Raw genomic sequence first — 27,872 nt, forward strand, 5'->3', positions numbered from 1 at the left:
AGATGCCCGCTAGATGTATCTACCTTGCATAGATTAAGGCAGTATCACTGATCATAGCCTCAGGTATAGAGCCAGGCTGTTTGCATGAGGAGTTTGTTCTGATGGAGCTAAACTGGGTTACTGGGGGGGGGGGGGGGGGACACGAGGGGGCGTGCTTTTTTAATCCCTCTTTGCATTAAAGTGAACGCTTTTAAGTGAGGGCTGCTAAATCATTCATGCTTCTGTTTGCTTCTTTTAGCAATTTGCTCTCTAATTGCTGCTGTTTGCATTGATCGCGCGCGGGGCGGAAAGGGAGTCTCTGGAGTCTCCCAAGTTGGCTGCTGATTTATCGAGTATCATACCTCCTCCTCTTTCACCTTGCTGGAGCCGCTGGCTCTATTTTAAGGCAGATGCGCATGGCTCAGCACCTGTTCTCTGCTGTCCGGGGAGCAGAGTTTGACAGCTCTTCTCCAGTGTGATCTTTGCCTTGGTTTAGTGTCTGTTTGTTCCCCTTTCCTTTGCTCCTCGCTGTGGCTGGGGGAGCCAGGCTGACTCCCTGCCCCGCTTCCAGAACCACACACACACAAACCCTCCTTTTAAACTTTGTGTTTCTTCTGGATTAAAAGGGTGCGGAGCCAGATCTGAGAGAGACTCTCAGTGTGTGGCTGAGGGTTTGTTTGCTATGGCTGAAGCAGGACGTCCTGAGAACCCCAGCGAAGAGTCTGCAGCGGACGAATTCAGTGATATCATCAGGAGCAGATCTGGTAGGAACCGCTTGTTTATTTACTGATGGGGCGTGTGAGTGTGTTAAATACAAAGCGCTTGTTTTCTTCCATGGAGGTCAAGAATTTCACTGAAGTTGGTGATGTGTTTGGAAAAGTTTCTCCGTTGCAGGAAGGAGGTCTGGATAAAACAAAACAAAACAAAACGCTGAACATATGTGTACACGGCTACATAGAGTACCCCGTGGAAATGCTAAGTTCACACACAAGGCAAAGTGATCACTGTTACCCCACCTATGAAAATAGTTGTATTGTATTTAAATGAAATGGGCACTTCTTTAATTTGACCAGACACACTTATTACCCTGTCAAGAACTGAATGTTAATATATGTTGAGCAGTTTGTACTTTCAGAAAGATGCTATGCTGACAAGATAGAAAAGGCATGCAAAGACCAGGCTGTATTCACTTACTGCAATATTAATGCAGTTAGTGGAGAGTGGCATTTAAAATTTAAAGTTATAGGAATAATTAAAAAAAACCTTTAGGTTGGTTAATGAAGTGTAGAGGGACTTATCCACAAACTTAGAAAAACTGTGCATTTGGAATAAGTGCTTTGAGTGAAGCTCTTAGTAAGTACTTATCCTTCTTATAGAATATAAAAGATCTTGGACTCAGGCAATCACACAAAGTTGTGGTTCCATTTGTGTAATAGGGCAGACTATTAAAGCTGTAAATGGAAGCAGCTGTAATGCTTCCCCATATGTTAAAGTTTCAGGTGCCTGGACTTCCTCTGTTTAGTCTTGGAAAGGAACCAAATCTTGGGTAATGAAGGTATTTATAGACCATTCAGAATTTACACATTTACAATGTAAATAGACTGAGAAATACAGGAGTACTTAATTATTTTATCTTTGAAAAAGTATAAACTAGTCTGGCAAAGTAAAAAAGCGAGAAGATAATGATCCCTAAGAGAGTGAGACTTTTTTTTTCCAGTCTAATTTGTAGTACAGCTACCTCAGAAAAAAATCTGCTTCCAGGTGATTTTTGGGAAGCTTCTGGCCTATTGATAAATAATTTAGGTGACAAAGTTCTGGGTTGGCAGAATGTAGAATAAACTCCTTTCCCCACACTCCTAGGCTATGGGTGCATGGTTTTCATTATCCCAGTGTAGAGAGACTCTTGCAATATTGTAAGTTCAATTCTTCTTTGAAATTGTAGTAATACAAAATATTTGCTTGGAATCTATGCTCCTTAAAGTGTGTGTCTTAAAACTGCATCCACTGTACAGTGTTCTTAAACTTACAGATGAAAGGGTCTACTTTGTACTTTGACTTTACTGTGCAATATTCCAGAAATTAGAAGCCATTGAGAAGAAGCAGTGCATTTAGGTGGATGTTGCTACAGAGATCCTTCCACACCCAATTTTTTCCAGAACTACTTGTGGCTTTGATAACAAAGTTTCTTTATTGAGAAGTTGTATCATTGCAGAATGGAAAAGCTGGAAAGAAAAAATTATCCAGCAAACTCCTTCCACACTGATTTCTAGTCAAGTTAGTCAGGGCAGTAGCAACAAAGAACGTGGCCCCCTCCGAACATATGTCCGGGTGGGGCCCCTTACAATGCAGAAACTGGAATGCGGCATTTTTTTTTTTTGCCACTTTTAGGGGCCCCCTTCCTTGCAGGGCCCCCTCCTCTTGGAGGGTACGGAGGGCACTCACTACGCCCCTGAAGTTAGTGGTACTGCAACAGTGAATCAACCCAATTCTAAACTTAGACAACTTATATTTTTAGTAGATGTAGAATGGAAGGTAATTACCACAAAAAACCTCCTTAACTTTAAAAGGATAAGCTATTAGCATGTTTTTATGCAAGGGAGTGGATATTAATTGGAAACAAAAAGCTTGAAAACTTACATAAAATATTTTGTCTGGGTGTGGGAGGTTGTGATTCTCCAGAGATTGCTTTAGGAAAATTACTGTTACTAACTTCAATTGATCACTTAACAACATAACTTATTGCTTAGTAAGTACTGGAGGTTATTTTTTTTATTATTTCTTTCTATGTTGTTTCCTCTGTATAGTTAATTATAACTTGAGTAACACAAAATGGCAAGATGTATTCATATATACACTTCCTTGTTGTCTCTTCCCCTCTCTATTTTCCTTGAAAGCCTGTCTCCAGACCAATTTAGGTGACAACAGAAATGTTAAGTATGTTGTACTATAATCTGAGCAAAAAAACCTCAAAATGGATAGATAGGGTTTAAAATAGATCTTTCCATGTTGCTCTTGTGTCTGAGTGTAATCAAAATAATTTGGATGTTTACAGAAGTCATGGAATTCAGAAAGCAGGTTTTTAGATTATAAATTGTATTGTATCTTAACAATTCTACCATTGTTTGAGGGTTTAGACAGTTTGTGGACCACACAGTTTTAAATAGTAATCAGGAGGAATTTGAACTTTATCATTTTGTAGATTTTTTTCATAGTTTTCATCACAGATGGAATTTTCAAGGGGACCTAATGGAAGCTGGCAGTCTAACTCCTTTGACTTTCAAAGGGAATTGAGCATCTCACTCTCATAAGAAAATCTGATCACATATGTAAACAAACAAGCAAAAAAACCAACCCCAACATTGGAAGCTTAAAATTATGTTCAGAGCTTGGTGCTGGTTTTTTGTCCACAACTACTGAAGGTTTTTTGGTCTCTTTTGCCAAAAAACACAGATTCAGATTGACTGACTAAAACATTGCTTAAATTTCTGTCAAATTCACCAGCTTGTTTAAGTTAAAAACATAACCACGAATTTTTGTTTTGGAACAGCTTTCATACCAAATTTTACTTGGTTTATTTTAAAAAAAATTAAAATGTAAACAAGACATTTCATATGACCAAAAGGAATTTTTAAATTTATTTCTTAGTTTACTGAAAAACTCTCATTTTGGGTTGGCCCAAAACAACTTTCTTTTTCATTTGGCTAGTGAACTGAAAAATCTGTTGTTCACACAGCATCTACCAGAGGTAAATATTTTTAAATCAGTGGGCCCATGTAACTTGCACCCAAGAGTCCTCATAGAGTTGACTCAGAGACGTCTAGCTCACCAATATTACTGTTTAATAAATATTGCAACAACAGGAAAATTCCAGAAGACTGGAAGAGTGCTAATGTTGTGCCAGTATTCAAAAAGGCAAGCAGGATGATAAATATAGGCGAGTTAGCCTGACATCATTCCTGGGCATAATATTGGAGAAGCTGGTATGGGATTCAAGTGATAAAGAATTGACATTAATTTATATATATTTTAATTAGCATGGTATTGTAGAAGATCGGTCTTATGAAATTAGGTCTGTTTGACTCTGAGATAACTGTGTAAATATAATATACATAGACTTTGATAAGGCAAATATTTGCCTTAGTACATTCCAATTAAAAATGTAGCATTGTACAATATCAATAAAGCGCATCATAGATGGATTAAGAACTGGCTAACTATCAGATCTCAAAAAGTAGTGATCAGTGGGGAATCAGCATTGAATGGGGGTGTTCCTATTAGTAGTAAGCCTGATGCTATTCAACATTTTCATCAATGATCTGGAAGTAAATATAAATCACTGCTGCTTAAAATATGTGGATGACCTAAAAATTAGCAGAATGGTAAATACTGAGGAGGACAGAAAGTCTTAGGGAATATTCTTGACTGCTTGGATAAGTTGGGCCCATTTGAACAAAATGTGTTTTGATACAAGCACATGCAAAGTTATATATCTAGGAACAAGAAATGCAAGCATACCTGTAGAATGGGGGACAGTATCCTGGAAAGCAGTGACTCTGAAAATAATTTAGGAATCATTGTGAACAAGCAACTCAACATGAGCTTTGAATGTAGTTCTGTGGCAAAAGGGGCTAATGTGATTCTTGCATGTATGAACAGATGAGTAGCAAGTAGGAGTCGTGAGTGATTTTACCTCTGCATATGGTATTGGGGAGATAGTTACTGGATAGCTACATCCAATTCTGGTGTCCACATTTTAAAAGGCATATTGAAGAGGTTGCAAAAAACAATCTTAAAAAATGATCCAAGGACGGGAGAAAATACCTTACAGTGAGAACTCAGTCTCCTTAGCTTATCAAAAAAAAAAAAAAAAAAATTGAGGTCACTTGGTTATATTGTGCAAGTCCCTTAACAGGTGAAATTTCTCGGCACTAAAGGGCTCTTTAATCTAGTGGAGACCGACATAACAAGAAACAGTGGCTGGAAACGGAAGCCAGCCAAATTCAAATGAGAAAAGACTTTTTTTTTTTTTAAACCATTTGTAATTAACTATGGGACAAACTGCTGAGGGAAGTGGTGGATTCTCCATCTCTTGATGTCATCAGATCAAGACTGGATGCCTTTCTGGAAGATATGTTTTAGCCAAACATAAGTTTTGGGGCTCAATACATGGGTAACTATTTGAAATGTAATGCCCTGTGATATACAGGAGGTCACACTAGATGATTTAATGTTCTCTTCTGGCCTTAAACTCCATGAATCTATGTGGAGTTTTGGCTCATCTCTTCTTCTTAGCATGGATCTATTTTTCTATAGAGCTCCCTGGTTTAACTCTTGGGCACTATATGGGTTTCAAAAGTCATCCCCCAGACTTACCTGATTGAAGTTACACAAGAAGTTTACTTCTTATCCTATCTGCACAGTCCATCTGTGCATTGCTATAGGCACTCTTTTCCTCTCAACCTTCAAATTAATAGAACTTTTATAATCCTTTGTCAATTCATAGGTAGGCTAGATTTCCATTAATCTATCAAAACTATAAACCTGATACATCTGGACCTCAGGTTCAACTGATTGGTAGATTTGTTGAGCCAGACAGCTATGAAATTAGTCCTTCTAATTTGCAAGTTTCACCATAAGGATGTCTGTTGTTCAAACAGCATTAATAAGGACTAGTTGTTAGCACTTAATGAAAATTTGGAATATGGTTGGTAATGTCTGAAAGAACTTCATGCAAACCCATTTGTTTAGGATTGCCTTGTTATGCATAGCTATGTTTTGAATTTAAGTGTACCTGATGTCACATTTGTTGAATACATGAAGAACAGTCTCCTGTATGTGGAAATTGTTCTGCTTAACAAAACTAGCCTTTGTGCTTTAATATCTCTGAAACCAGATGTGGTTTTCATAGGACTGGGATTTCTTTACTAGGCAGATGACATATAAGGTATCGTCATGATTTCTAGCACATATTTAGGTGCATTGCTAGAATGGTTCATTTAGAGAAATCATTTTAAAAAGTGGTAAACATAATTAAAGTGGTAAACAACTTCTTTGCTGTAAAAAAAAGTTGCACTCCATTGCAGTTGTCCAAATTTTCATTAAAGTTATTGAAATAATTCTATTATTTCTGTAGCAGAGTAAGTAATTGCCGTCATTAGCAGCAGCAGCAAAAAGAACTAAATCCTAGGCTACGCCATGTTTGAATGTTGGCTATAGAAAGAACAGGGAGTCTCTAAAGATTGATTTGTTCTTAATGTCTATCAATAAACTATGCAGTTCCATTGGCTTGGTGAAAGTGAGCGAGCCACTATTGCACCGTTGAGGCTTGACTTGAAAGGGAGGTATGGTTTGCCTTTGGGCTGGGAGCGAGGGTTCTGTCCCACCCAAATCTGCTTAGGTATTCACTATGCAGTGTCACTTCACTTTAGCTTTCATGGAGGAATGAGAGTTCTGCTCTTAAGGAAAGAGCAGTTACTGGACAGGAATTAACACTGAGTAGTGTTAGAAAAGTAAATATTCTGGAAGAAAATTCAGAAGCAAATTAAAATAATACTTGGTTTCCCAGTTGCATCTTAAAATATATTTAGCCTTCTTGGGCATTAACAATGAATCTCCGAGCGTGCCAAATTCTTATTGAGGGAGAAACTGTAAACCCACCAGTTATTCAGGGCAGTAGCAAAGAGCAGCCCTCCAATCACCATCTGCCTGAAGCATTCAGAGTGGTCAGGCACATTAAGAAAACAGGTGCCAGATGAATGTGTATGCCAACAGTGTAAATACTAACAAAGTCAACAAATGTGACTCCATGTAATGAAATGTGTCCCTGATTTGGCATGGGAGGTCTTGCAGATTAGGTGTATCTTTCTGCATTCTGTATGCTAGTCTTAATACTGTACCGTTGGCTGGTCTCCTGAAACTGTCATACCACCTTCTGCCTGGGCACAATTCCATTGTAATAAAAGCCATGACTGCAGGCATGCAAGAAGACCAGTACAGAATGTTCATCATGCTAGAGTATGTGAACCAGATGGCTGTCGAAGAATGTTAAAATGGCATTCTATGCAGAGCTGCTGTGTGTGAGGTTAAGGTGATATCTAATCTATTTGAAGTTTTACAGTGTGCTCATTTGGAATTGCTACTCTTGCTGAAAGTTGGATCATATTCAAAAATAAAAGACCTAACTTTCATGACTGCTAAAGGTGAGGTTTTGGCTCTGATGAATCAGGATTAGGGTTTTGCAGGTAAAGAAGTAATATAAATGAAATCTCTATTTCTAAATGCTCTTTGTGTGGGAACAAGTATAGAGCTTGTTCAAAGTGGTTTAGTGACACCACCAAGCTACAGAACCTGACAGAAATATGGAGGCCAGAGCAATGGGCCTCACTAATACTTTTTTTTTTTTTTTGATGAATGCATTCAGAATTCACAATAATTAGCTAACTAAGTTGAATAGAAGGAAAATATTTAACAAAACAGCACTGCACTGCACTGACCACGTTCCCTGTCTACACCCCTTCAAACATCCAGCCACAGGAGGCCTGTGACACGTGAAGTATATAGCTGTTAGTAATGACCAGGAAAGCTCACAGCAGTTACACCCGGGTATTCCTGTCCATCTGTTTTCTCACATATATGCCGGAGAGATGGCCCCTCTGGTCTAAAAGCCAGAACAAATTTATGAATGTTACATGTATTTTTTGGACACAGTTGAGTTGCTAGAATTTTCAGTACTGCTTAAAATCAGAGTGTAAAGATTTTATTAACATACAGTAGGTGTACAGTAAGTACGGTGTATTAGAACTTCATCAGTGATATCCAGACCACATTGACTTCAAGAGGAAATGTACAAAGAGAGGTTGTATCCCTGTATAGTACAATCTTTTAACCTTTGCTCTGCAAGACAGAGAACCATAACTGGGAAATTTTACATTTAGGCTAGTATAGCAGACTTTTTGATTTGTTCAGTGTATGTATTGTGCATTGAAAGCATATGCCCTGACTTTTTCAGAAGTGCCGAACTCATGGCTCCTGTTAGTATCCTGCCCACATAATATATATAATTTGAGAGAGGGAGTTATTAAAAAAAAAAAAAGTTCATGTTGCCTTCAAAGTGCTGTTGAAAGACCTGAGACTGAAACTTTAACTTGTTCAATGTCCTGTAACAGAAATCAAGTCCATTTCTTTTCAGGAAAGGGCAGATCAGCTAAACATTAGTTTGTTTGAGATATTACCTTTAATAACATGAGAGTGAGTTGCATGATGTTAGACAGTTCATGGGAACATTGCCTTGACAACAATATTTTTGTGCTTTAAAAGATTCTGGTGTTTCAAACATAAATCAAAAGAAATGCTATCACAGCCTTTCTTCAATTAGATCTAAAGAAAATATAACATCTGTAAACAATCAGTGTCTTACATAATGTTTAGTTAGCAGCATATATATTTCATTCTTGCAATAGGGTTAGGGTATACCACAGCCTGGCTAGTATTGTGAATAAGTTCCCAAATTTTGTAACTGATGAGCAAATGTTTGAGACATTAAAGGTAATCTACTCACTTTGAAGAAATTACTCTCTAGGAATTTGTGTTAAATTGTATTGCTAAATTTCTCCCTTTTTCATTTCTTACACTAAAGGTAGATAGCTTATTGAAGCTGGCTTACCTGTTGAATGGACTGTGACTCAGTCACCTGTCAGGAAAGCAAACTGGCAATAAATACTAACAGTCTTTAAGCCAGCACCTCCTGTGGTGAGAGGGTGGTTTTTTTTCTGTTTAGCAGTATTAATAGCTTGGGCCATACTGTCACATCAGATACAGGAAGGGAATCAACAAGGCTACATATGTATGGTAGTAATACAAACTAGCCTTTTTATATAGGTGCTTATTCCCACCACCACCTTTATTTTATTGTACTTTGAGCTATGAAGAATGCTAAATGGCGTTTAGCCAATGTTATCTGTTGGACAAGGGTGACACAGTGGCTCAATTTTCCTAATTTCCAGTAACGTTTATAGTGCTAGAGTATTTTCAAAATAAGTCGATATAAAAATTTTGTATGTTATGTTCAACATCAAGATCCTAAATAGAAATCCAAAGCATTAAAATTATAATATATCTTTATTTAGAAGCCACCCTCAAGTAGGTTGATTTCACTAGCAGGGGAAATAGTTTCACCCAGCTATAGTTGCAAGGAGGCAGCATAATGGCACCCTCATGGAATCCTCCCTTTCTAAAGGCTCTGATGCTGAAAGCTGCCTCTCATGGGTGAGCTCCTGTGCAAAAATCCACAAACCACAACAGATTTCTGGGGATGCTTAAAATGTTGCACAAAACTTCCAACAATTCTTTTTGGCCAAGGGCAAAAGGCAATTTTCTCCTTTTCCCTTTCACCTTGGAGAAAGGGCCTACCTCTTGCAGCATGAAAAGTCCTGTTCCCCCCAAAATACACATCCATCTCATTAAAGGGGCTGCTTTGGCTCATATTCTCCACCAGGCTTCACCCGTTCAGAGCAACTTGCAGGATGGAGGCCCAAGAAAAAAAATTGTGCCCTACTTCAAACAAGTCTCCCATTGTGTATTGCCTAGGAATGTTGTTACCTCTATGTGCCCAAGCTCAGGAGGAAGCTCGGCTCAGACTCTATTAAACTACCCAACTTCAACGCTATAATAAATACATCTGTGCCTTTTCAGACTGCAAAACATGATCTGTAGCCCTTACAAAGAAAACCCCAACATTGAATTGCTCATGAGGAGAAACTTTTGGTGCAAAACGGTCAATACTCCTTATTGATGCTAGTGTTTTATGAGCCAGTGTTCTAGCCATTGCTTGTTTGATATTGCTGTGTGTTAAACCAGTTGCTTGGGGCCTGGTGAGCCCCACCCTGTTTTTGTTATCAGATGAAAATCTTGTACTGAATTCCAAGGTTAGTGTTCCGCTGTCCTTATTAACCTAAATGATTGATATCAAGAGCATGGTGCGATTGAATTACGCTGCAGCATGCAGTCAGCTGCTATAAACAGTATTATCTACATAAAGGTTTGGCAGTGCTGCTGAAGTGCACATTTGCTTATGTACAGGAGGGATGGTTGGATCATCACTTTTTTAAATATAGCCATGTTTATTAGGCAGCTAGTACAGGAGGTAGCTAATCTTGTATTGCTTATTTGGAAGATTCATTGTCTTTTAAAGATCTTTATACAGAGATTAAAAATGAAACTTTTTACATGTCTTATGTATGCCTCTTTGTATGCCTTCAACTGAGTCAACCTGGAGAATGGTGCGCCTACCATGGATCCTGCTACTCCCAAAAGACATTAGTCCCAAACTCAGCACAAATTTACTCTTATCGCTTTCATCTCCTTTTCTCTGCAGAAGGACTAAGGGTATCATTAGGAAAAAGAGAAACTTAAAATTGATGTTGATTTTTTTTGAATAGCCACGTTCTGCCCAAACTAAAATGACGAGAGAAAAAAATATGAAGGACATCTGAAAATGTAGCTACTGGAGGGAAGAAAGATGCTGGATGGATTTTAGCACCAGATAAACTCACTGCAAAAGCAAAGGACTCTGTAACACTGTTTATTCAAAAGACAGCTTTTTTTGTTTGTTTGTTTGTTTGTTTTTTTCAGTAAACAACCTCTGACTCTTGTCTCGAGGCACTACATTAACAAATGATCATTTGATGCTGAACTATTATTTATCCATGATTCCATGACTTCGTGACATTAGCTTTTTGTCAGATGACGTAGTCTGCCCTTTTCATTTTCTTTAATTCCAATGGTTCATTGTTATTTTGACATTTTAGTTTATCAAACTGCTTTACAACCAGATGCGTATAACATGTACTCGATGCTTATTTATGCCAACATATGTTATGTTATGTTCTAAGATCAGTGGAAATAAGCTGATGATGTTAAGATTGATCATGTAATGGGTTGGTAATATTGGAGGGGCTTTTTGTTCTCGCTGGTTCTCAGTTGATACTGTACTGTGAATTATCACCATGTCCATATGTATCTTCCAGAGAGGTCACTCTGTGAATTCTGCCGTGAGGTTTGTGGCCTACACGTACACTGTAAAGTGTCACATCTGTGACCCATACCAGTTCTCTCAGCTGAAGGGGAGAGAATTCTGAAGTCTCTCTAACATCACAACAGACATGTCTGTTGCCAACAAAACCAGCAGCTGGCACAACTAAGTCTTTTTATGCAGATTTTCAGATAATTAAGCTAATTCAATTAGGCTTTTTGTGATCTTTTCCTTATTGTATAGGTCTAAAGTGTAATGTTTTCGTGAACAATAAAGACACAAAGTTAAGGATTGAAATTATGTGCTTTAGACTACCAAATCCTCTTAAGTGCATACCAGCTTCATCTTCGAGGGTTTCCTCATTAATGGTAATGGGATTGCAAGGGTGCAAACCAGTGCTGAATTTTTTGGCCTAACCTTGCATTTCTTACTCAGGAATAACTCCAGTTGACTTCAGCTGAAGTCTTGCTTGAGTGAAAACAAAGGGCCACATGCTACCCATAATCTGTGTATTCAACTCCCACTGGATTCCCAATGGGATTTGCTCCCTCCCTGAAGCTCCTTTCTCAGTTGTGCCTTCCTGCTCTCGACTCTTGGAAAGGCCTTCTTTCTCCAGTATGCCAAGGAACTTTGCTATCTTCCTTCCACTTAGGACGGAAGAATCCCAGGCACTGCTACGGACTAGAGACCGATTGGCTAGGCAGCAGTTCTGCAAAAAAGACTGAGAGGTTACAGTGGACAAGAAGCTGGATATGAGTCAATAGTTGTTGCCAAGAAGGCTAACGGCATTTTGGGCTGTATAAGTAGAGGCATTGCCAGCAGATCAAGGGACGTGATCATTCCCCTCTATTCAACATTGGTGAAGCCTCATCTGGAGTACTTTGTCCAGTTTTGGGCCCCACACTACAAGAAGGAGGTGGGAAAATTGGAAAGAGTCCAGCGGAGAGCAACAAAAATGATTAGGGGGCTGGAGCACATGACTTATGAGGAGAGGCTGAGGGAATTGGGATTGTTTAGTCTGCGGAAGAGAAGAATGAGGGGGGATTTGATAGCCGCTTTCAACTACCTGAAAGGGGGTTCCAAAGAAGCTGGATCTAGACTGTTCTTAGTGGTACCAGATGACAGAACAAGGAGTAAAGGTCTCAAGTTGCAGTGGGGGAGGTTTAAGTTGGATATTAAGAAAAACTTTTTCACTAGGAGGGTGTTGACGCACTGGAATGAGTTACCTAGGGAGGTGGAGGAATCTCCTTTCTTAGAGGTTTTTAAGATCAGGCTTGACAAAGCCCTGGGTGGGATGATTTAGTTGGGAATTGGTCCTGCTTTGAGCAAGGGGTTGGACTAGATGACCTTCTGAGGTCCCTTCCAACCCTGATATTCTGTGATTCCAGTCTCTCCTTGAGACACATCACTTTCAGTCAACCATGTGCCAGTAAGGCTGAGCCTACACTAGCATTTTTCTTCATATTTTCCACCCTTTCACTTTCACCAGTGCAGTTCCACCAGTTGTAGCAATGAGGGGAATAGTACAATATGACCCTTGGTATGGGATGCAGGATTTGGTCCCCTGTGTTTATTGTAAATTCAACCAAGTTTTATCCCAGATATTTGTATTGGGGGTACATATTTACATACATGAGCATAGGAAGTGGCCTGCTAGTGTTGTAAAGAGAGAGATCACTACTTGCATAATATCTCGTTGCTGTGTAAAGTTATGGCACTAGATCTAAGTGACATTGAAGCTGCTATCTTGTCATTCAAAAGTACGATTTTAGAATACAACAGGAGTACTGTAAAGTGCCTGGTTTATAGCCTGGCCCCAGTCACATGACAAGATTAAGTACTCTGTCATAATAGCTAATGAATGTTGTTCAATTCAAACTCTGGACAAGATATGTCACCCTAAAAACAGTAGTAATATTCACATCAGGATGAGTACAAATGTATTCTAAAGAGAGAGAATTTAAGGAAGTATTGGAATTTAGGTCTATTAACAGGAACAAATGGTCTTCTAGATGAGAGGGATTTAGTGATGTAATTTCTGCTTGGAATTTTTGGAAATGTTTTATGTAAGTGATTTCCCCCCTCCGCCCCCCGCCCAAAGCACTGCTAACAAACAAGATGGCAGACATTTAAAAATAACCAACTGTATTTCTTAAATTGTTACATATCATCCTAAATGTACGTGGCATTTAAAGGACCATGGTGCTTTTGCTTTACACAATAATTTATACTTACCCATTTAGTTTAAAAGTGGTTAAATATTGTCTAAAAATAACTTCTGAACAGTGCTATAAACATGCCATTCAGTAGGAAACAACATCTATAACTAGTTAACTCCATTGTTTCAGGTCTCTCAGATGGTAAAACCTAAACTCATGATAGGGTAAAAATGCACAATTAGTTCATTTAATCCAATATGTATGTTGTAAACATATATCTTAAATTATTGATTCAGTGTGGGGAAAATGGGGGAAAAAGTCTAATTTCATTTTAAGGTGGCTTATCAGATATTTCCATGTAAATTAAAAATAATGTTATTGGCAGCAGTTTATAGAGATGCTATTTCCTTTGGCAAATGTTAACTTGGTGAATATAGAGATTTTTTTCAAAACTCTCTCAGATGTTAAATTATTAAAATCTAATCAAATCTCAGAATGCAAACTGGAGATGCACATGCTTTGATCCTGCAAAAAGATTTACCTGTGAAGACCTATGAGCCTGAATGAAGCCTCTCTGAAGTCAATGTGACCTTGAGTGGGAGTATCCCTTTGAGCTCTCATAGCCTTCATGTGTAAATCAACACAACTCTTGTCTCACCAAATATATACATATCACAGTGATAGGAACAAAATAGAACCCCATTGAAGACAATGGGTTGCATGGATGTAATTGAGAGTGGAATTTGGTCCAGTATCTTCTTTATATGTAAGGTTTAGAGTCACTTGTACAAGCAAATCTTAAGAGATTGTGAATGCCACACTTATGTATTGTTTCAGTGCAAGCAGTATGTGCAATGTATAGAAAATAGATTTATTTCTGGAATTAAAAATGACTTTCCTGAGTTGTTATTAGAAATGCTAGGGGATAAAGGTGTGAACAACATGTTTTAAAACAGTGGCTCTCAAACTTTTTTACTGGTGACCCCTTTCACATAGCAAGTCTCTGAGTGTGACCCCTCCCCCTTATAAATTAAAAACACTTTGTTAAATATATAAAACGATTATAAATGCTGGAGGCAAAGTGAGGTTTGGGGTGGAGGTTGACAGCTCGCGACCCCCCATGTAATAACCTTGCGACCCCCTGAGGGGTCCCAACCCCCAGTTTGAGAACCCCTGTTTTAAAACATTATTCATATATGAGCTATTTAGGGCCTGATTCGGCACCTATTGATATCAGTGAGTTTTGCATTTGGCATGATTTTCATTTCAATACCAAGTTGTATGATAGTTGTATGGAGTTCTGATTGTTGAAAAAAGTATCTGTAGGCCTGCTAGATTAAATTGTCACACCGGGGTTCAAACCCTCATCAGAAACTCTTTTTAAGCAAGTCATAGCACGTGGCTATGATCTACAAATTGTCATTCATGTGATCCGAGAGGTAGGGAGCCAAATTCAGATGTGATATAAAATGATTGCAGCTCTATGGATTGTAGTAGTCAATGGTGTTACATCCACTTTACACATGTGAATTTAGCAGCATTATACCCACTATCACCATCCATTTCTGAATCTGGCTTTTTAGGTATTCCATAAAAAGCAGTTAAATTTCTTCAAGGGATGGGCCCAATTAGGGTGACCAGATGTCCCGATTTTATAGGGACAGTCCTGATTTTTGGGTCTTTTTCTTATATAGGCTCCTATTACCCCCCACCCCCTGTCCCGATTTTTCACATTTGCTGTCTGGTCACCCTAGGCCCAATAGGGTTTTTGTTAAGAGACTCGGGTATAGATTTTCATGAGAGAAAGTCATCTTATAAAAGATGGTTGTGGTTATTGAATTTTACATGTAAATTAATGATAGTTAGGACTTTGCATTCTGTAGAACAGGTCAATCAATTTTAAAGCATTTTATGTATATAAATGAATCAACTCTAAAATGTTCCTGTAAAATAACTGTTAGTAGCCACAATTTTACAAATGGGGAACCTATAGCACAGAGAGGTTCACAGACTAAGCTGAGGTCATATAGTGAGCTATTAAATGGAGTGAGGAATAAAAGCCAGAATTTCTGATGATCAGTTTCCTACTGTAACAACTGTACTGTGCTTCTTCACTAAACAGAGGTAATTCTGGGCTATAGTTTCTAATATATCGTTAGGTTAACTCTGCACCGTAAACAGTCACCCAAAAGAGTGAAATTGGTATAATAAATACTGTGTTCAGCAGAACTATTAGAACAATAACAACCACAGTGGAATGACTGTTTTGTCTCACTTGTTTTTTCTTCAGTCTCTGGCTTTTAAAATTTATTTTGAATACACGTGTTTAAATCGGTACCAACTTGAAACAAAGGAACACTTGCACAAAAAAATCAATGTATTTTTCCTGGAATGTTTATGTCTGTTGTTGTTTAGGCATATATAGAATAAAGCTGTTTTCCCTCTTAGCTGAGCTACTCTTTCTCTTTGATTCTGCTCTGACGTGCCATCCTGTCTTTAGGTTTGTGTTACCACAGAAAAACGAACTGATGTTAAAAGTCAACATTATGATTTCAGTACAGGATTAAAGAGGAAGAGATGTCTAGGGATGGTCTAGAAAATATTTAGTCCTGCCTTGAGTGCAGAGGACTGGACTAGATGATTTCTCGAGGTCCCTTCCAGTCCTATGATTCTATGTCAAAGTATAAATGAGAAAACAATTACTGAAATCATGACCAAGAATTGTTTAAAAGATGGAGACCCATAAAATAGATGAATGGTTAAAATGTTGAAGTATGTACTATGGCTACATACCTGCACAGAGCTCTCCGTGAGTGTGTTCTGAAACATAACTGTTCTTAACAGCTAATATAGGAAAAATGACTACTGTAGGGAAGACATAAATGTAAATTGGTACAAGGCAAAGACAAAAAAGAGAGACCAGTGCACCCTCATATCAAATCCTTTCTTATAGTATATCTTAATCATACAGTCTGTAGAAATCTGCAGCGCCTATGAAGTCCAAGACCAGCACTACATTGTATCTCCAGCAATTCTCTTCTTCTGGTATCTCACTACACAGCTTCCATATTGTGGAAGAAGTGGCGGACACAGAAGTCATCGAAGTAGATAGTACAGTGCTTTACCATTTTTGTTATTGTATTGTGGTCAGTATTCAGACACTACACCACTTACTTTTCTACTGTTTTGAGGAGTAATCCAAAGGAAATAATGTCAAAATAATCATAGGTATTATTAGCTAAGGAAAATTCATCTTATTATGCATAACAGTATTTTGTGGCTTGTAAAAAAAAAAAAGCCCTAGCTCCTGGAGTCATGGGATTACAAGAAAACGTCAGTCTTCGTTTAAAAAAAATGTCTAGTCTTCCTGTTTTCTAGCTCTTCTCCCCCCCCATAGCCACATGAACTCTAAAGGCTGAAATCCAAAAGCTAATGAACCCAAACATTTATTACTTTAAAAAAATCTCATGCTGTGTAAATTCTCAAACTAGGCCTTATACATAAAGTTTACTGGAGCTCCAGTGGCCAGAATGATTATAGGTGGAAAGCTTGATGGTTTTTGTAAGAGACGGCTTTCAACGGTAAGGCACTTCATAGGTAAAGTGATTTAGATTTCTGTGCTGAAGTGAGAGTACCTAATTCCTCCGTGATATGAGCAGTTCTGTATGACTTGGCTTAGAAGGCTGAAGATGTACCAGTAAAACAGTGAGTAGATATGACTGAATATTTAATCTGGTGACATTTTGGGGAAAAGGTGGTTTGTGAGGCTTTTTTTTTTTTTTTTTTTTTTGGTACATATTATTAGGAAATAGTGTAGAACAAGGGAGAATGAGTGCAAACAAAGTAGAAATTCTCAAAGATGAACATAATGGCAATAAAGTATCAAAAAATATGGAGCGATAGGAATCACTTATTGAGAAGTTGAAAGGACTTTCATCTGAGTTGATCTAACAGCATGGATGCATTCATAAGGGCATGAAGCATAGATGACAAAATCCTTGACTATAAAGGCACTGGATCAGAATGTTTAGAAGAAGCAGAGCAGGGAATGTGCCTACTATATTCAACGCTCTGGATAGTCTAACTGAACTGTTAAATTTTTAATCAATAAGCAGTTACAACTTCTGAAGAATACCATCACCTAACTTTGAGCACTCTTTGTAAATTAATACTATTAACTATTGTGACAGACCCAGACCAGTGGAGTACAGGAGTCTGGTAGAGGGCATATATGGTCACTGGATGAATAGTTTTCTGAGGAATCCGGAACCTTCTAGAACCAGTTAAGGCAGGCAGGTTAATTAGGACACCTGGAGCCAATTAAGAAGCTGCTAGAATCAATTAAAGCAGGCTAATTAGGGCAACTGGGTTTTAAAAGGAGCTCACTTCAGTTTGTGGTGCGAGAGTGTGAGGAGCTGGGAGCAAGAGACGCAAGGAGCTGAGAGGGAGTGGGAGTGCTGCTGGAGGACTGAGGAGTACAAGCATTATCAGACACCAGGAGGAAGGTCCTGTGGTAAGAATAAGGAAGGTGTTTGGAGGAGGCCATGGGGAAGTAGCCCAGGGAGTTGTAGCTGTTATGCAGCTGTTACAGGAGGCACTATAGACTGCTGCAATCCACAGGGCCCTGGGCTGGAACCTGGAGTAGAGGGCGGGCCCGGGTTCCCCCCAAACCTCCCAATTGACCTGGACTGTGGGTTCTTCCAGAGGGGAAGGTCTCTGGGCTGTTCTCCAACCCACATGGTGAATCTCTGAGGCAAGAAAATCCGCCAATAAGCGCAGGACCCATCAAGATAGAGGAGGAACTTTGTCACACTATATAAAGAGAAACACATTTAGTGTCGTCAAGTGCAGCAGTAGACACTAGTACTATTTAAATTGCTATATGAGCAATTGGTTGACATGTAAGTTTAGCAGAGTTAAACGTTCACAGAAGCAGGGGGTTGGTTGGCATTTTCACTTGTTCATTTTTTTTCTTTTTAAGTAGGAAGTATTTTGTTTTAATGCAGTGTTTCCCAAACTTGGGATGCCGCTTGTTTAGGGAAAGCCCCTGGCGGGCCGGGCCGGTTTGTTTACCTACCTGGCCGCAGTTCGCCACTCCAGGCCAATGGGAGCCGCGGGAAGCAGCGCGGGCCAAGGGACGTACTGGCCACCACTTCCAGCAGCTCCCATTGGCCTGGAGCAGCGAACCGCAACCACTGGGAGCCGCGATCAGCCGGACCTGCGGATGCGGCAGGTAAACAAACCGGCCTGGCCAACCAGGGGCTTTCCCTAAACAAGCGGCATCCCAAGTTTGGGAAACACTGTTTTAATGTATAATTCATCTTTTAGCCACAGGAAAATATTATTTTGAACTGCTAAAATGCCAAATTCTAGGCCCAAGCCCACAATTCTCATGCTGGAAAAAGGCCAGTTGGTATCTTGCTTTCATAATGACTGCAAGATTAGCTGCTAATGATATGAAACCAAGTCCTAGTTTAAAACCCAAGTCAGATTTTTCTTCTCTAGAAGTAAGAGAAAAACTTTAAATGGGAGGAATAAAAACTAGAGCTGGCTGAAAATTTTTTTCAAAAACTTGTGTTGATTTCACCAAATGATCTTGGTCCAAAAAAAAAAAAAAAAAAGAAAAGAAAAAAAAGCAGAACTACAAAATGCTTAAAAATTGAAACATTTTGTTTAGACTTTTTTAAAACGAAATGTTTCAAGTTTTCAGTGCAAAATGACTTTTTTGTTTCAAAATTGCCTTTAATTTTACTTGTAAAAAAAAGTTTAAATGGTCAAAATCTAAATGAAAGTTTTGATTTTTATAAAAATAGAACATTTTTGACCCTGTTTTATTTTACATTCAACAACTTTTTGGGGGGTGAGGGGTGGTGGTGGTGAGTGTGTGGTTTGATTTTTCCCATTTCCACCTCCCCCCACCAGTTTTTTTCCGGAATTGCCAGAAAATGAAAAAATCCATTATTTGCTCAGCTCTGATTTTAAAAAAGTGTTCAAATGAAACTGGACAGCATATAAAATAGAGACCAGACTGTTTCACAGACATAATCTTATTTGAAGAAACCAATTCGCTAACAATTTTTTAATGGTATGAACATGAACATATAAACATATAGAGTAAAAAAAACTGCACTGACAATGACACATTTTAGAGTTTGTTTTATTACTTAGAGGTAAACAATGTAACTCACTTGTAGCTGGACCTGTGTGGAGTAACTGGTCATCTTATGAGATCATAAAGAAATATTATTTCATGAATGCAACTTTAGTAAAGTGACATATTATTTTTAGTGGATACTTGGCAGTAATTTGATTGGAGGAGTAAAAATTTATAAAGTCTGTTTACTGTTTTAGTCTCTTCTTTTCTAAAGGTTTGTGGAATGAGAATGAAAGTGTTGTCTTGTTGCATCTAGTGATAGGGCTCCTCCAGCCTGTAGCTATAATGCTAAAAATCAGAATTCTCCTACTGTATCTGTAAATCAGATTTTGTTTTATATATCTGTCTGCTAAACCCCCCCCCCCCCACAGCAGCTCCCCCCACAGCTCACCTCTGCTCCGCCTCCTCCCCGAGCACGCTGCCCCCGCTCTAATTCTCCTCCCCTCCCAGGCTTGTGGCACCAAACAGCTGATTGGCGCCACAAACCTGGGAGGCGGGAGAAATGGAGCGGTGACCACGTGCTCGGGGAGGGGGCATAGGAACGCTGTAAAAAAAAATATAAAAAAAAATTGGGGGTACTGCTTTTGGGCCCCCCCAAATCTTGGTGCTCTAGGCAACGGCCTAGTTTGCCTTAATGGGTTGCACCGGCCCTGGTTCTAGCAAGCTTTTTCTAAAGTGTTTTTCATAACCAGTTGTTTAAATATTGAATGCAATGCAAATATAAACTGTTATTCTTTTACAAGGAATAGCTTCATTAAATATTTATTCAAAGGATATAATTCATACGTTACTGTATATGACAGCAAGACTGGAAGATGCTTATCTCAAGAGCAGGAAATGTATCAGATAATAGAACTTGCAAGCTAGGAACTTACATACCTTTCTCCAGAGCTAATGAGATTGTGAACCTGACAAGCTTTGCCGGAAGAGATTTTAAGTTTCTTTGAACCAACTAGTGCACGCCCCATTACTTTGCATGTGCACACACAGTGCATCTCTCATGAAGAGCATAGTTTAAAACTTAATAACATTGGCCATTGCAATGCACAAGATCAGAATATAAACTTTCAGCAGGAAGCCACTTCCTCAAGCTTCTCTTCCCATATATTCTGCTTCTAGTAAACCTGCTTATTCAAGTATTCTCTTTTTATCAGATCTTTCTTCCACATGTGAAACTCCAGAGATGTCTTCTCCATTTATGTCCTACTCTGTAAATTCTTAAGAGATTCTTTTTCATCCCCGAGATGCTGGTGACACCTGGGAGATATTTTGCTGTGCAGGCTCATGTTGAAATATCCTTTCCCCCATTCATTCCCTATGTGACGCATCTTGTGTCCTCAGGCTCACCACTAACAAGACTCCCTTGTTTCCCAAAACATGTTTCTTATGCTGTGCATTCCTGTCCTGGGATTCATGTTACCCTGTGCTCCCTGATCCTCTGTCATATTCCCAACCCCACCAGTATACTTCTCCTCACGTTCATCTGTGCATGTCCAGAATCAGGCCAGGGATGCACAAATGTGAAGATCTACAATAGGAAATGAGTCTAACAGGAAAAAAGCCTAGCATCTTGTTAAAGGGAAGAGACAGGTTAATCTGTTTCACTGGATGGAATCCTGGCCTCACTGAGGTCAATGACAGTGTTCTTTGGCCAGTGTTTTTTAAATCAGGTCAGACTAGAATGATCTTAATGGTCCTTTTATGTCCTTTAAAATCTATGAATACATGGGGTCAGGATTTCACCAATGTGTGTATCTTTCTTTCAAAACATTATGTCCAAAATATTACATGATCTATTAGAGTTGCCTTTTATTTCAGAAAGTGTTTTGTATCTATAAAGTATAATACTGTGAGGTAAATACTTAATTCAAACTAAACAGCAGACTAAACAGGGCTTCAAAATCTTCATGGAGCAATTTGTTGCAACACAGCATTCTAGTCTGAAATAAGTGATAGCTAGCACCCCGTTTCATTTTTAAAAATGGATTGAATTTATTTTTTTCCTCTTGGATACCTCATTATATTTCCCCTAGTAACTGTGCTCATGCAAAGAAGGGCAAAATTAAGCCCAATACATGCAGTCCATTTGCATTAGGAATACTTTGTTTTTTCACTTATGATGTTGTTCCGTGACACTACTGTATACTACTGGCATATCTGCTTACATGTAGAAGAGAGAGTCATGAGAGAAGAGATAACCGAAGTCATTGTAGTGAGATAGATTAAAAGATAATGGTGGTCACAAGATATCAGATACAATATATGTAGTAGTTGTTTTTAATTTAAGATCTATGATTTTCTTCTTTTGAATTGTTGACAGCCACATATGAGCATAATGGATGGAAACAAAACAAAATTCTGGAACTAGAATAAAAAGAAGCAAATAGTTCAATGCACAATAGGATGTTTTTTTAAATCTATTCTTGTTTGTATTCTTGGAACACTTTGACCTGGGAAAATGCAATTTTAGTGGAAAAACTTTTACCTAAAATTATGTAGCAGAAACTGCCTTGTTTGAGTTTATTAATCTGTGTGTGCTTATGGGACATCTTAGATGTTGGTTTTCTGTCTTTGTAATCAAAAACAGTTAATGATAGTCTAATACTTAACATGTGATAAATACTTACCTTGAATGGAATCTTTGCAATACAATTGACTTCTTAATAACATTATATTTTGCTACTGGCAAATCAATTCCTGTGTAATTGTGAAACTGGCAGTGTACAGACCTGGTAGATTGATTGCAGATGTGGCTAACTTTGTTTTTACTTTGGTTTTCAGTTTAACCCCTTCAACCTTAAAAGCCACCCAAGTGAAATATGGTTACAAACAAATGCAGTAATTAAAGAGTTAACTATTTCAAGAATAGTCTGATAAATTAAAACACCAAATGAAGGCAAGATACAAGCTTTATAAAAAAATTATACGTCATTCTTCTGCTCTGAGTGTGATTTTTGCTTAACTTAATCTTTATGGGATACAATAAAACCCCAAGTCTGTGACACTGATGATGAGGATATGCTTCAATATCTCATATTTCATTATGGTTAGTGGTGTATATCATGTCGTTGGCAGCATACAATTTCCTTGTACAGTGTCAGAGGACTCAAAATATCTGGTGCACGCTTCACCTTGGGTCAAAAATATGTTTGCTTCCTGCAAAATGTAGCATTGAGTATCTCATATCCACAATAATTGCCTTGCTTTCAATTGCAGCAAGTATTGACTCATTAGCATTCAGCACAATTACCAGAGGGTGGGGGGAGGGAAGAGATTAGAGAGAAATGAAAAGAAAACACTTTTTTTATGGATTCTGCTGAGTATTTGTACAAGGTTTCTTAGATCACCACTCTTGGTGAAGTAACTAGCACATGTGTAGCATAGATCACTGAGGGTGCCCATAGCTGGCACAAAAGAGTGTTTAATTTTGTATTTGCCAGCTGACTACTCACAATCAGACTGGGAAAGAGGAGGATGACAGAGACTAAAGGCTTAGAATCCATGTGAGGGAAGTGTGACAAGAGTGAGTCGTCATTACATTATCCATCCCTTACTGCAGCACCATGAACAGTTATTTTAGCTGGAATTAAGATAACTGGTATCATAACACTGCATCTCTCTGCCAGATAACTGCTGCAAGTTCTTTAGTTTGTTACCCACCTATGTCTTGGCTTGTTGATGGGTGGGAAAGAAAAGTCCCCATTCTTGCATTCCAGGACTGGCCAAGTGGGTTGGCAAATAGCACGAGTACCATGCTGTTGTGGTACAAGATGAAGAAGAAAGAAGGATAATTCTGGTACAAAGTGGGAAATCACAGGATAGTGCAAATACTCGACCACTGTTCTAGTGGAATTACCACACAGCTACAAACCTTTTACAAGAAAACACAAACCAATAGGTGGCATTCTATTAGTAAACTACTGTCTCTGTAGTACCATCTGACACACTCTGTCATCCTGGGTTTTGCTTAATGTTGACTAAGCCTCAAAGCTGTAAGAGTGTGAACCCTATGCTCATGGTTGACATCAGAGCTTAGTTTTGTAGCTTCACTTTTTTCATTTTTCTTAAGTATTTTGACAAAAACTAGTCCTTGCAAATGGACCTAGGGAACAAGATGTCTGGGGGGATGTATCCCACCTACCAATGTAAGGAATGAATTGCTGTGGTTGTGTTGCTAGCATAAACTCATGTAGGAGAATGAAATAAGGCCGCTTATTGGGCATAGAAATGTAGCTAAACTGCTCATTACATCTACTTTTCAAAACCAAGACCAAAGATTCAAATTGTTGCAATGAAACAGATTATTTTTAGTTCAAGAATAAAACCACTGTCTATGTGTTCCTGTAGTCTGGTGTGTAACAGAATTAAATTCCTGTCCTCTTTGCTGCTTTTTCCTCAGTCAGTATTGACAGTGCGGGGGTAGAGATTTGGCCTGAAAGATAAACAGTTTCCCCAAACAGAGACAACCAAATCCATCCAGAATACTCTGTGTAATAGTTTTAAAATATTTAAAATATTCTTTTTGCATCATTATGCTAGGCATGCAACTTCAGTAGTTTTAAAAAGAGCGCCACAATCTTATTTCTGTAATGATGTTATTAATGTGTTATCATGTTAAGCACTTTGTAATCCATATTATGTTTGAATTATTATAAGGCTTCACTGTAGCATTTTATACTGGCTAATGTCGTACAATGGGAACACACATCCATTGTATGAGTGAAGATAAAAGTAGATGATGACTGCTCATGCAGTCACACTTTCATCGGTTTGCATAAATAAAGCTCTGCTTTCATTATTAAAACAATATTGCCCTGGAAATAGAGCCTATATTATATTTAGTGAAGTGCTGTATATCAAGAACAATTTGTTAGCTATATTGCTTTTCATGGTGTCTGCCTTTCAGCTGCCCCAGTATTCTTTTAGTCGCTGTTAACAGCCTTTTTAAAGACTATAGCTGAAGTGCTTGCCAAGAATTTTTAAGTGGACTGTGAAACATATGAGAGTGTAGCAGTTTTTGGAACTTACTTTCTGAAGCTCCTTGATTTTTCTTGAAAAGAGTTTTGACTTTGTTCTTGTGTACACATCTGTTGATTAGGCTGCAACAGTAAAACCAAACACAGAAATAGCAAAGTTGCTGTTGATATTGGGAACAACTGAGGAAAAAGAAGTTTTTGCGTTAGTGATGCCTGGAATGTTTTGTAATGAAATACTTGACTGCACCGTTCAGTTAATACGGCTTGTTCTGGGGTATGTGTCATAGGCAAGCAACTTTCTACTTGAGAGATACTGAATGAAATTTTTCACCAAACAGTAATGATATAGAAAATATTGTCTTATGTTCTAGGCCTAAATTTGAGCCCTAAATATTAGAGGCAACATCCAGAGCCCATTGAAATCAGTGGGAAGACTTCAATGGGCATTTGATCAAGCACCACAAACCTACAACTGGCAGAAACCTTCAGAAGCACCAAGTAACGTGAGAAAGGCAGGAGGCTGCCAATTTACTCAATGGCAGGCAGTTTGAAGCCCCTTGTTTGGGAGTAGGGAATCTAAGTAGGAAGAATGCAGGTTTCCCTAATAATATAGCAAAGCAGAGATTGAAAGATTCATGTTGGCATGCATCTCAGCCACCAGCTGCCTCATAATGACATTGCCAGCTGTGATACGAGTAGGACTGATTTCTAGGCTGTATCTTTAATTGTAGAGTGTTTGTTTATGTTCTGATACATATTTTATTTAATGATTCATTTAATTATTTTAATATCTCTAAATAGTTCAGGAGTGGGGAGGCAAGAGATGAAAATTGTCAGACAAAAGGAAGACTGGGTTATACCCAGAAGGAAACCACTGTGTACTTACCATATTTGTATTTTAATTAGGGGTCTAAAACATTGAACTGCTTCTAGAACTGTACTTAGAAACGACTATAGAATTCCACAATAGTGAGGGTGATTAACTATTAGAGCAACTTACTAAGTTATGTGGTGGATTCTTCATCAGTGGTCATTTTTAAATCAAGACTGGATGCTTTTCTAAAATGTTACTCTAGTTCAAATTGGAGTTAATTCAGGGACGTCCTTTGGCCTGTTTCACAAGACATCCAAATAGATAATAATATTGATCCTGTCGGATGTAATCTATTATACTTCTGGCTGAGGGAGGGCACTGAGCTCCATAGGTTGCTCCCCCTTCCTCCAACCCCATGGAATCCAGGTTGAGGGAGCACTATAGAAGTTCAGAACCATGAGTGGAGAGAGAATGAGGTTCAGGGGTGGCACCGGCAACGTGCTCGATTGAACTCTCTCAGCTCTTCAACACACAAGGTTAACTAAGATGGCAATAATTTGCATGGGTTCCTCTTGTGTGCTGTGACTTCCTCTTCCTCATCTCCTAAAGGGTGGTTCTGATGGCACTGAAGATCAACAGAGTTATGCCAGCATAACCCCTCCAGAAGCTGGGTTTGTGTGTGTGTGTGGGTGGTGGGGCGGGGGGATAGATGATAGTTGGGAGGTAAGCATCCTCAGTACGGACATCCTTGCCTATGGTGCCCTACCCGCAAGATCTGTGTGTAATGTGTGATCTATGGGTTTGGGGAAATTGAACTCTTGAATTCTTCTGGAGTGAAGGAGGTATGGGCGGGAAAAATCCTATCTTCCCCTGTCTCAATCTGCTATAAATGAGAAGGAATCTGCTCTGGGTTCAACTCCCACCTACGGCAATATCCCACATAAGGGAAGTTAGGGCTCTGTTAATTTAATTGCTCTTGCCTTAGGCCAAGAGGGCATCCTATTAAGTTTAGGTTCTAGAATGCATGTTATGATTTTGTTTTATAGGTAACCTTTAATTTCCATTAATACTGCTTGCTTTTTCTTGAATCTCCATTCCCTTTTAAACTTGTTCGAACTGTAATCATCCATTTAAGTACTGTGTGTTAAGTGGAGCGATGGTCCTGAGGTGAAACTCTTAAGCTAATGTGTGTTATTCCTTTGGGAGTAGCGGATCTGTGAATTCTGAGAGTATCCAGTGGATCAGGGAGACACTTGAAGGGGTTGGAGTGTACTTGTTGCTAACCTGCAGAGGGATGGAGGAGCCCACGTAGGTGGAGAGGGAGAGTGCTTGTGTTGCCTGTGGCTGCTGGAGTCAGGGAGCAGAGCCCTGATAGGCACAGACAAAGCTTGCTCACACTAAGGGCAGATGGTAGCAAGGTGCCTCACCGTTCTGGGTAACCCCTAGGAAGCATGATACCCAACACCATCCTTGCTTGTATTGGCCCTCAGTTGTATATCCTCAGGAAATGCCTTTTTGCCCAATCCCTCTGTTTTGTTTTAAGTGACTCAACCAAACTCTAATACCCATTCTTCTGGCATTTCATTTTATTAATCATACCCCTGACTGCTTCCATCCACAGATACCCCATGTCTTTGATATCTATGTATATTTGTTTGTTTGTTTATCCATTTCAAGTAGCTAATGTGCTGTATTAATAACGGATTTTATTGTATGTTGTATTGTACTTTAGGGCATTATTTTATGAAAAGGCTACCAAAATCCTGAAATCCTGCTCCTTTTTAAAGATTGGGAGTTGACTACTAACTGTAGGAAAAACCCAGTGCTCAGTATAACTCCATTCATCTCATTAAAAGCAGCCAGGTACATAAATGCTCGCTTGCTTTCTTAACTGTTCATTAGGGTGTTTCAGCCCCTTCCCCCTTACTTGCTTTCTTAGCTGTGAGGGGATTTCCTAGTCTGGGGAAGATGTTCTCCCCTTGCACATGATGGGTTTCACACCAGATCACTAGGTCTGGGGCTGGGTAGTATAGTGGAGATATAGGGTTTGCAATGGAGCTATTTATACAAAGGTAATTAAGAATTATCATTATTCCACAAAGCAGTTTGCAACATAAAAAGCTAAAAGGAGGTGGAGGACAGGAGAAAAAAAGGAATAGAAAAATATACTGCAATTCAAACAAAATCCTATGCATAGGGAAAGATTAAGAGATCCAGGAGTTGGGATGGGAGCGAGCCTAAAAAAACGCAGAGGATGGATCTGGGGAGTCATGGGGATTCACCCACACAGCATATCCCAAGCTGAAGGAGCAGCTGATGCTGAGAGTCAGGATGAGGTAAAGGCTACATCTCAACTCCCTGTCCTTCTAGCTTCCACTCTAGTGCCAATTGCCTCACAACTGATTCCACATCCTTCTTTTCCCAGCTACCACTCAGATGCTGAGTTCCCTAGTCTTGGAGCAAGTGAACTTGGAGGCAGTGAGAAGGGGGTGGGGGGATAACTAATGACCTGACTATCCCTAGTTCTCATGGGGAAGGCTGGAGAATGTTTTCCCAACTATCTCTCTGTCCTATGGGGAAGAGGCCCTCTCACCATGGGAGGAGTAAATGGGAGAGTGTTCCCCTGTTGTTACATTTCCCATTTGCAAGCAGGATACCCAAGGGAAGACATGTGCATCTGCTATACAAGATATGTTAGAAGTAGTAAATCTGCATATCTTGCAAGGACCTGATCCAAAGCCCATTGAAATAAATGGGTACA

At 39.0% G+C, this 27,872-nt stretch overlaps 1 protein-coding gene across 8 annotated transcripts in view; it reads left to right on the forward strand.

The window, feature by feature from the left end:
- The first annotated feature begins 501 nt into the window (after window positions 1-501).
- DMD (dystrophin) overlaps window positions 502-27,872 on the forward strand; it is a 2,004,766-nt gene continuing 1,977,395 nt past the window's right edge. For 5 of the 8 annotated variants that reach the window (XM_054005909.1, XM_054005913.1, XM_054005910.1 and 2 more), the window contains exon 1: window positions 503-743. In XM_054005909.1, the coding sequence (XP_053861884.1) occupies window positions 662-743 (82 nt within the window). In that variant the 5' untranslated portion in view covers window positions 503-661. Of the gene's footprint in view, window positions 744-27,872 lie in introns of all 8 variants that reach the window. The other 3 variants (XM_054005916.1, XM_054005912.1, XM_054005914.1) reach the window with 1 other exon arrangement.

The sequence above is a fragment of the Malaclemys terrapin genome, chromosome 1 (assembly GCF_027887155.1).
Source record: "Malaclemys terrapin pileata isolate rMalTer1 chromosome 1, rMalTer1.hap1, whole genome shotgun sequence".
In the NCBI taxonomy this organism is placed as follows: Eukaryota; Metazoa; Chordata; order Testudines; family Emydidae; genus Malaclemys; species Malaclemys terrapin.